The 11,079-nt window shown below is 36.0% G+C and overlaps 1 protein-coding gene and 1 pseudogene across 3 annotated transcripts in view; both read right to left on the reverse strand.

The window, feature by feature from the left end:
- Positions 1-5,405, reverse strand: part of LOC107715098 (protein FAM8A1-like) — a 16,324-nt gene extending 10,919 nt beyond the window's left edge. The window contains exons 1-6 of one of the 3 annotated variants that reach the window (XM_016521167.1): positions 5,327-5,405; positions 4,779-5,097; positions 3,879-3,999; positions 3,663-3,786; positions 3,448-3,587; positions 2,114-3,349 (exon numbers count right to left, since the gene is read on the reverse strand). In XM_016521167.1, the coding sequence (XP_016376653.1) occupies positions 3,205-3,349; positions 3,448-3,587; positions 3,663-3,786; positions 3,879-3,999; positions 4,779-5,034 (786 nt within the window). In that variant the 5' untranslated portion in view covers positions 5,035-5,097; positions 5,327-5,405 and the 3' untranslated portion in view covers positions 2,114-3,204. Of the gene's footprint in view, positions 1-2,113; positions 3,350-3,447; positions 3,588-3,662; positions 3,787-3,878; positions 4,000-4,778; positions 5,257-5,326 lie in introns of those variants that run through there. The other 2 variants (XR_001637065.1, XM_016521156.1) reach the window with 2 other exon arrangements.
- A 1,018-nt stretch (positions 5,406-6,423) lies between these two features.
- LOC107715112 (protein lifeguard 1-like) lies at positions 6,424-9,569 on the reverse strand (annotated as a pseudogene).
- Between the last annotated feature and the right edge of the window lie 1,510 nt (positions 9,570-11,079).

An 11,079-nucleotide genomic window follows, 5' to 3' on the forward strand; every position in this document is an offset into this window, starting at 1 on the left:
CAAATTGTTTGTCATAAATCAACATCTCAGGAAAATGCTACGGGGTTTCAAATCAAAATATGAGCTTCTGATGAAACAGGAGGTTGATTTCATACATGTCCACTGTAGAGGACACCAGGACTTAAAGCGTGTTTATTACACATTTTGGGAGACACAACAAATGAATGGAGAAAAAAATTATATATCAATATTCCTATTAAATATTAGATATTATTATGAAACTCTTGCTAATTATTACTCCCATTATTGCACTTATTTGTTCATTCTATGTTGCCCCAAAAACACATTAATATGCAAATTAGATAGTTTATAGATACATTGTATATAATGGAAAAACTCGTTTATGGCCATTTTACACAAATTTTTCATAAAGAAAAATGTGTTTTAAAAATATCTTTCATAACATAGTTGAGAATCATCTTTATATAAGGTTTGGTATAAAAAATGAAAATTGATTTGTGATTTAAACAAAAATCCCACTGTTTTTGCCGTTTCATGTCTATTCATGTCTTTTTATTTTTTTTAAAAAATGGAATTTTTAAAGTCCCGATGTCCTCTAATTCACAAATTTTTTTCCTGGTAGTCAGGAGGTGTTAAGGCCACTTAATATAAGTGGGACCTAGCCAGCATTATCATAATAGCAGCATGAGAGTGACTGGTGTCCCCCACACAGAGCCATGGCTCACAATGACGTCATATAGTTGGCATAGCATTCTCAATCTGACTTGAGAGATAAACAAAAGTCAGGCTGAATGTGGCTGGGCACTACTCACTGATAACTGCAATGCAACATCAGTGGTACCATTCTGATAGCGAAAGGGTTTTACAAGTCAGCACACTCTAAAAAATGCTGGGTTAAATACAACCCAGTGCTGGGTAAAATAGGGACAGACCCAGCAATTGGGTTGTTTTGACCCAGCAGTTGGGTTACTACCCAGTAGGTTGGGTTAAACATTTAACCCAACCGCTGGGTCAAAACAACCCAATTGCTGGGTTTGTCCCTATTTTACCCAGCACTGGGTTGTATTTAACCCAGCATTTTTTTAGAGTGCAGGGTCAAAGTGATAGACAGAAAAGGAAAATATCTGAGTGAGTGATGAGGGTCTGTGTTGGAGAAAGCCATCTGCAGGGCCTACAGTAACACAACCAACCCTTCATTATGTTCTTACAAAGAAATCATATGCCCTGAAAAAACCTTTCAGTGGAAATGAAGAAAGAAAGACCAGTTGAAACAATGATACACAAGACGTTCTACCTATTATTTATATTCCAACACTGCTGTAATTAACCAATGGTTTTCACGGGTTGGACAAAAAGTGTTTTCTGGTGGTCCATATCGAATTTACTGTCAACCCATCACGAAAACGCAATTTTAATATGCAAATCCATTAAAGGGATAGTTCATCAAAAATTCCGTCATCGTTTACTCACCCTCATGTCGTTCCAAACCTGTATGTTCTGTGGAACACATAAATAGATATTCTGAAGACTGCTGGTAACCAAACAGTTTTGGTTACCATTGATTGAGAAAAGTCATACATGTTTGAAACGACGTGGAAGATTATCAAATTTAATGATGGCAAAATTTGCAGTGTGGGTAGAACTACTCTGGAATTCTAGAAGATATACTTCCTAATATAGCATAATAGAACGTCGCGATGCATCAAAAATAACGATACGTTATGGAAGCCGTGCAGTTATATAGTGCACACTTCGTAGCTGTTGTTAATAACCAGAAACCATGACTGGAACTACCCGTTTTATAAACATTTTGTCTTTAAATATACACACCATGAGTGATTACTTCACTGTTTGACACGTTCAATATCCACAGGCAGTTTACATTGCAAATCAGCGCTCTCGCGCCATCTACTGGTGACTCATGTCAACTGATGAGAACACCTGTTAGGAGTGCCAGATGCCACAAACACGTTCCTCAATGTAAGACTGTCCTCTTCTATTTTATACACATTATTTGTCTGTGACCAGTACAATCCAAATGATTACTGCCCTTCTTCAATTAATGTAATTTAATAGCAGACTGAAAAATGTAGCAGTCTTTCCATTAAAAAATAGTGATACACAATATATCAGTACCATATTGGTTAGGTTTTACAAGTATTTATTTCAAAATGTTAAGTAGAACATCATTATTTACATGTATCAGCATCATTTAGAAGTTTATTACTGTCCAGTCCTATAAAAAAATTGTTGAAAGTGTTTCAAGAGACTTCTAAATATTTGCTGACACAGTTTTGTCCACATTCTGACTCTTGTCACATGCTGACTCTTACAGCTATTTGGAAATGAACCTAATGCAGCCTACTTTGCATCTGCATATGTAAACACAATTTCAAAAAATGAAACCCTTTTTCATGTGCTGTAAATCCCTGCTTAAACATGTCTATTCAAAGGATTGTTATTGGTATAAACGGTCAATCTATAAACAGAGACAACACAGAAGGCTTTCTCTGGGACATAATTGAATTATTTATGATTTGGCCATACCTAAACAACCCAAAAGAAAAAACAAACTGAAAAAGAATGAGGCAACTTAAAGTTGAACTGCTCAACTCAGCAGCTTAGAATAGTAAAGAACACAGAGCTGAAAAAGGCATGCAGTGAAAATTACAGTATGCAAAACAGCTAAAAATAAGTTTTTAACGATTTTAAACGACATAAAATGGGATGAATAATTAGGTACAAAACATTCATCTGAAATACAAATCCAGTCAGTAGATTAGGATATATAACCAAACTATATTGCATTTGGAGAAATGTTAATTCCTGCTCAAATTCCATTAGTCAAATAATATTCTTAGTAAATATTCAGATCAATAATCCACATACATTAACAAACAGAGAGATAGAGATGAAATGCATGTACCAGAGGAAGTTCAAGTATTGTGAGGCAGCTCATTTATAAATTATCTTATTTTGGCACAAGAAAAATATTCAAAGATGTCACCACAGATGATTAAAAATACTTCTGAGAAAGCAGTTCATGCTTATGAGACTAGGTGTCCAAAGAAGATGGGTGAGAAATACTGTAAATACCGTGTTCAGCTCTTAAAGTGACAGTTCTTCGAGAGGCCAATAGCTTTAGTTCAGTTCAGCATGTGTCACTGCAGCTGGTTCGCTCTCATTTGTCTATGAGCTTGTTTTTGCATTACAATTTCAGGTTGGTATCGACCTCAGTGACAGTCATCTAAGCCTGTTTCTCTTGACCACAATGGTGCCAGCCACAATGTCATACACAGTCCTGTTGTGCTGAAAGAAAAGAAGTGTGATGAATGCCGGAAAGAAGAAAGCGATGGAGAAGTTCTTGTTTAACGCTCTCACTGTCGACCTACAAGAAAATCATAATAGAAGAAGTTTCAAAATTAAATTTTGGAAAAAATATCAAATTTTTAATAAATAAAACAAAGAGTTAACAGCAACACTGACGCAGAAAGCGTGACGTTAGTCGCTGGAACCACAAGAATGCGGTTTGGTTGAACCAGGACGGAGCTGTCACATGTGACCACTCGTAAGCCAATGAGAAACTTCCCTGGTGTAGCCCCACCAGCTCCCCAAATACATATGATCTGAAATCAATCAAAAACAGTTATTCAGGTCTTCATGAATTATTTCAGCAGATTAAATCAATTGTTTGAACTTACCTCATAAAAGCAAACTAATATCCTGTACACTAGAGCCACAAGCATAATCTTCTGCAGTTCCTCCATTGATGTGTCCTCATCAATTTCCTCTACAATGAAGTGCATGGCAAACTTTGAGATGTCCCTAAAATTGACAAAGAGATGAATGAATGACTTTAATGAAATACAACATGAGCAATATGTTAGGAAATATACACAATGAAATTTCAGACTTACTTCATTCCACTCAAATGGACAATACTGAGGATAATTGTAGCTTTAATGAAAAAAAGAATAAAGAAATCCACCATTTCTGCCAAGAACCGTTGGAGAGGAGAGGGCATAGTATATTCCCTACCTAGGTGAAACACATTATAGACATGAACTGTTAGTGTAAATTGGATCATTCTTGCCATGAAATATATGTCTTATATGTCATATATGTGTTAATATATAGGATAAAATAATCTCAAAATGTTCAAAGATGGGAATAATATTCATTTCACAATCAAGTGATCATTCTAAAATAAAATTGGCAATTATAAGGAATGGTGTTTCTTCATCTCCTCTTTCTCATATTACAAAGTCTCAAACATGTTTTCATGTGAGTGTTGTAATTGTTAATCGATTTGAGGTTTTTCCTGTTTATTTCACTTTCTATCTGGTTTGTCTTTTATAATAAACCTTTAACGAACAAAAATTGAGAGGTTGTTTGGTTGTATTGGTTTATATCACTATAAAATATTCCATCCTGTTAGATAAACTAATCAGCATTTTTCAAAAGATGGTTATACATCTATCAACTTCATGTAACCATCAATGCCTCACTGAACAACTTCAGCTAACTTTCTATGCTGTTAGACATCCTGTTAATGTTTACATAATAATAAAGCCATAATAATGAAGTTAGATGCCTGAGCGTGACAAGCATATTTCTGGAAATAAGTTACTTACTTTATAATGAGAAAGACCCAGGTATTAACATGATGCAGATAATGAGTATAACGAAATTATATTACAATAATTGTTATGCAAACTAAAAGTCGAGAAAGCCGGCTCACACAGTCATCTGTCATTTGAGCTGTCATATTCTAGTAATGATCAATACAAATACAGTTATTTATTGGATATTATTACCTGGCTGTTGAGCGTTTCCATTAGGCTGCTGCTGTGCGGCTGCTGTGGCCGGAGCTCGAGGACTCTGTCCTGCAGCAGGAAAACCAAACGGGCTGCTAAACCAATTGCGAAGGTCTCCATTAGACATATCTGCACCCCATGTCGTCGCCCCGGGCGTTTCATTTGTTCCTTGTGTTGGGAAACACGGTGGGAAGGAAAACGCAGACATGGCTATCCAGTTCTGCCAGTTCATATAGCTGTAGTAGTACTGCCACATCCACTCCTGTAATTTTTCGCAGTACTCCGTGGTGGTAACAGCGGTGGATGTGTCTTGCTTGCCCTGGGAACAGGGCTTGTGAATCTGTGTTTTCATGTTTTCACCGTCCTCAGTTTTACTGTTTTTTGCCAACGATTTTTCCTTATCACGAGCGTTTTCGTCTAATTCCTCCATGACACTTTCGTTTTGTGATGTCGGTGTCGATTTCGGTGTCCAACTTCCGGCAACATTGTATAATGCATAATAAAAGTAATACAAGATATTAGCACAACAAAAGCTTCAATCTTCTTACCTCTTCAGCTGCCCAGAAGTGTTTGTCTGTGGTTAAGTTTGCAATCGTTGGGGTTCAAGAAAGATCCATCCATGTTTTATTTCTCATCCTTTTACACAACTTAATGGAGAGCGGGGTAAGATGTCACTTCCTTACCATAAGGCGCGTTATTATTTGTCATGTGACCATATATTTGAATGGTCTGATAATGTACATCATATAAAAATAGGACGTTTTGTATGCTAATATGATGTTACTGGACCACTTTTTATTCTGTATATCTACAGTTATATTTCATAGATGTTTTTTCTTAAGTTGATAGCAGACTGAAATATAATAGGCCTACGTATAATAGATTATAATAAATATTATATATATAGGAATATTCTTTTCTTTTTTTAAGTAAAAGTGGCACAACTTAACCCACTCTTACCTACTGAAAACTGGCACTGTAAGGTAAATTGTCTAGATTGTTGTTGTTTTTAGTGGTTGTTCTCAAATTATTCAAAATCATAGCAAATGGATGACAGTAGATACTTTAACTTAAAGTACAGTGACATGACAGTGAACATTTATTACAACATCTTACAGACACAATGGAGTTATGTTTTAAATTAAATAATGGTGGTAAAAATGGTGGTCTCAAAAACCCAGAGTTTATTGGATATTCATATCCCATATGACATTGTCCTTTATTTACTTATCTAAATATCTATTTAATAGCAATTTTACTTAATGTAATAGCTATTTTACTATTAAACCGCACTGATAAAAAATATTTAAGTATTTTTTACAAATATGTTCTACTTTAAAATTCATGTTTAATTCAATTTGTGAGTTGCTGTTTCTTTGTAATTATCTGTGAAATTTAATAGCAAATTTTGAGTGAAAATTGTTTCACCACCATTTTTTTTCAGTGTGTTAGCTATTTACCTGATAATTGTTTTATCTGATTTAGGCTTTTGTACCATTAACCAAAATTCAGTTTAACTTCCAATATGTTATAGACACAATAAAGCTATGTTTAAAAAATGGAGTAAAAATGTGTCTCAAAACCCTAATAGTCTACATGAGAGAGGTGTTGAGTGGAGCAGCAATCATGATGTTCATAAACCACATCAACGACAAAATCCAAATAATTGAAGCAATAATAAGAAAATTGTGATAATATCAAGGTACAAGTTCAGAGCAGCAAAGATGTACTCTTCTGGACTGCTGCTGTATTTATGCTTTCCACCCAGTATGAGCTCCATGTCCATCACCAGGTACTAATGCAAAAAGAAACGGAGAGACAGTAAGATAAGAACAGTAAATGGGTACTATTAAGCAAGCACAATAAAAGATTGTTGGCAGACCAAATTAATACTGCGCCAACCTAATAGTATAAGTACTACAGTACCCTCCTAGATAAGGATTGCATATACATTTTGACAAAGCTACACTGGATAAAACACGACTAAGAAAGATGTGTTCTTACCACAGAGAAGATCAAAGTTCCCAGTGATGCGTAAAGGATGTACAAATACTTTGAAACATAAAAATCAGCATGAATTAATATGAACAAGTAAACATCTTTGGTAAGAGGATAACATATTAGTTGATAATTTACCTGTGATCTCAGAATTGCACAGAGTAATGCAAATGAAAACAGCGTCCAGCATAATACCCATATGCTCCCTGACAGAGCTGTGAAGTCCCACTAAAAACAACCATAGGTATGTTTTTTTTTTTACTTTATAACTCAATTTTTTTGTTGATACAGTACACAGCCAATTTTATAACTTACTTTCAACTGCAGTGGAAACAAACTCATTGCAAGAGACACCAGAGCAGTTGCACCCACTGCCCAGAGCACTGCCTCTGCTGAATAGTACCTGAATAGTAATAACAATTCCTTACTATAACACTGGCTGTGTAACTAACGTTTTTGAATAATTGAAGAGCAAATTTTTGAGTAACTGAAATGCATTTTAATGATGCTTTTTACTCACACTACTCTGTCTACGGTCACTACTGTCTGTGTGGGAAAACAGCACTTAGCATTTACAAAATGATCACATTTAATGCTTAGCACAATTAAATACTACAGCAGCTCTGTGTTTTACTTACAAATAGTGCTAGGAAGATGAAGTTTAAGGGAACTTTGCGACGTATGTCACCACAACAGATGAGTACAATGATTAGAACAAACGTTGCACCCCTTGTGAATTTTGAACAAACACAAGAAGTCAGTGTAACATATGTTTGGATGCAGTACATGCATATTAAAACATGCATGTACTGCATCCAAAGGAGAAGTGCTCACATCATAGTGTAGGTAAACCAGTACGTGTCTCTCACCCAGTCCTTGAGTGTCTCCCTATAAGAAAATGGCATGTCATCATTAATATGCTATACACATTACTGTTCAAAAGTTTGATGGTATAATATTTTATAATACTTTTTATGTTTTCAAAAGTAAATATGGGCTTAAAGTGCACACTTTGAGCTTTAATTTGAGGGTATTCTCATTACAATTGGAGGAAAGTTTAAGGAATTACAGCTCTTTAATATGTACCTCCCCCCTTTTTCAAGGGACCATAAGTAATTGGACAATTGACTCAAAAGTTTTTCATGGATAGATGTGGGCTATTCCTTCATTATTTCTACATCAACTAAGCAGGTAAAATGTCTGGAGTTGATTCTAAGTGTGCTATTTGCATTTGGAAGCTGTTGCTGTGAACCCACATCAGACGAGCCAAGAGAAGAACACTCTCCAGGAGCTAGGTGTGTGACTGTCAAAGTCTACAATCAAGAGAAGACTTCACGAGAACAAATACAGTGGGTTCACCACAAGGTGCAAACAAGGCCTGATTAGACTTTGCCAAAAAAACATCTAAAAAAAGCCAGACCACTTCTGGAAAAACATTCTTTGGATGGTTGAAATTAAAATCAACCTGTACCAGAATGACAGGAAGAAAAAAAAATATGGAGAAGGCTCGGAACAGCTCCAAAGCATACAACATCATCTGTGAAACATGGTGGAGCGGTGTGATGGCATGAGCATGCATGGCTTCCAGTGGCACTGGGTGACCGGTGTTTAGTGATGACGTGACAGAGGACAGAAGCAGCCGGTAGAATTCTGAAGAGATATACTCTCTGCCCAGAGATTCAGTCAAATGCAGCAAAGTTGATTGGGCGGCACTTGGACAAATGGAAATGGACGATGACCCAAAACACACAGCAAAAGCAACACAGGAGTTTTCGTAGGTAAAAAAGTGGATTATTCTGCAGTGGCCAAGTCCATCTCCTGATCTCAACTCGATTGAGCATGCATTTCACTTGCTGAAGACAAAACTAAAGGCAGAAAGACCCACAAACAAACAACAACTAAAACTGAACATTTTATTTATGATTATATTTATTTGTCCAATAACATTTGAGCCCCTGAAAATGGGGGGTGCTGTGTATAAAATGGTTGTCCTAAGCATTTTATGTCATGTTTTTGTTCAACCCCTTGAATTAAAGCTTAAAGTCTGCACTTCATCTTAATTGTTTCATTTGAATTCTATTCTGGTGGCATACAGAGCCAAAATTATGAAAATTGTGTCAATGTCCAAATATATGGACCTAACTGTATTAACTGACATAAAGACGAGTCTAAGTTACTCAAGCCTATAAAGTAACACTTAAGTACACTTCATTATCTGTGATTTGTGTTTTGAAATGATTTGAAATAGGTGTGGCACATAAACACCAGTCAACTCACCAGTAAAGAAAAGCACAGATGATTCCAACAGTTATTAAAAGTTGAACCATAAGTGTCAGATACACTTTTCTTATGAAACCATGAAGCACATTTGAACACAAGAAACAAGTTTTTTATCATTGACCCTTCCCATGCATGACATTGCTGATAGCTGATAGCTATTTAAAAGTACATAGGCTCTTGTATTATTAAAATTTGATTGTACACCTAATATATACATATAAATATAGGCTATACATACATTTCATTTGTGAAAATGTTTAAGTGATATTTCTGTAATAGCAAAACCAAATTATTAAAGTCAGTTCAAGATAGCACAGCTAACCTCTTCTTATGGTAGCTTCTGAAAAGCAGTTCGATCTCGTCTTCAAATCCCAGAGAGTATTCTGGCGGAGCGCTGTCTGGAAGCCCCATATTGACATGTTCAACAACGGGGGGCATCCTGCTAGCAGTGGGCTGCCCAGCGGGGGGCATCATGCCAACGGTGGGTTGCCCAATGTTACCCTGTGTTGCATTAGGATAATGCGGAGGGTAATAGGGGTTATACGGAGGGGGAGGCTGCTCTCTGTGCATATTGAATCTCTCAGCAAACCTAAGTATAGACACAATTTAGAAAATCGAGAGTAAATACAAACTCTTAAACTGTTTTACAATATAATCCACACAGACAAATACCACTAGTATGATAGCATATTTATCTTGAGTAGCCAAGTAATGACATATGATTAAGATATAAAATTAATCAAGGATGTCAAATTCTCTTTATGTTAAATTGTTACAATTTTCATCTAACACAAATGTTACATAACAATATTGTAAAATTTTGCTCACATTAGAACCGCCACTTACCTTTCAGTCTGGTACCCTATACCTATAAAATAAAGTGAGCAAGCCCCTAAAAGGACAAAAGACATCACAAAAGCATAATAAAAGTTGTTTTAAATCTGGGCCTATTCCTCACACAAAGCTGTTGCATGGATTCAGATGATTTGGAATATTGCACTGGAAAAGTGCATAGTAGTGCTTTTTGTCTTTTTTTTTTAGCTGGACAGCTTCTGCTCATTTTTCACCTTTCACTAAACTTTACCTTTACTGTTCCATAAAAAAAGAAAATCTGTGAAACAACAGGAAGGTGAGAAAATGATTTTTAAAAATCATTTTGGAGGAAACAATAAGTTTAATAAAAGAAACAAATATCAAAGCATGAACAGATTTGATACATTTTCATATTTTATTGCATATATTTCTAAGGGAAATTTGCGTAGCTACTTGAATTTGCATTCTGTCAGCAAGAACTACCGACAAATAATCCATTAAACATTACATTGCATGTCCTGTAGATGGCGTTAAATATATTGACAACTAAATATGCAGGTGTGCTACCTCATGAATAAAACAAGTGCCCATAAGTTAAAATCAACGACAAAAATTAAAAAATTAAAACAAAGATCAAGAAAATGATTAATAATTCATTAGCTGATTATTTGTATGTAAATATATCCAAACACTGGCGGATCGGTCCTGATTAATGAATAATTCATAAGCTTCTGCAGCAGCAGCGTTCATGCAGTGCCCACTGCATCAAGCGTCTTAGAATATTCCAAAGAAATAACGGTGTCATACTCTATTCCTGGATTTTGAGTGTATTTTAATCTTTACAGTTACAAACTTAGATAAGAAAACGCCCGCGAGGTAGGTTTCCATAGCGACGTCTGTATTCCCGCACTAGTTTCTTCCGAGTTGTAATGCGTCTCGATTTAAAAGTCGACCTGGTTGTTTTGGTCGCACAACCGTAGCAAGGCTACGGGCAAAACGTGGGAGGGGATGAGGAGAGGGAGGGCGAGAGAGAGGGGACAGAGGCGAAGATGGGAGGAGTGAGGAGAGAACCGCTCAGCCACTGGCCTTCACCAGAATGCTTAATATTCAATGACCTGTGATCCAAACTCACGCAGGGGACGTCAAAACAACAGCGGTTTAATCATCTCAAAGAAGGAAGCACAGGGCGAAGTGAACTACTGCTCTTGCA

The sequence above is a fragment of the Sinocyclocheilus rhinocerous genome, unplaced genomic scaffold (genome assembly GCF_001515625.1).
Source record: "Sinocyclocheilus rhinocerous isolate Xijiao unplaced genomic scaffold, SAMN03320098_v1.1 scaffold2810, whole genome shotgun sequence".
Lineage (NCBI taxonomy): Eukaryota > Metazoa > Chordata > Actinopteri > Cypriniformes > Cyprinidae > Sinocyclocheilus > Sinocyclocheilus rhinocerous.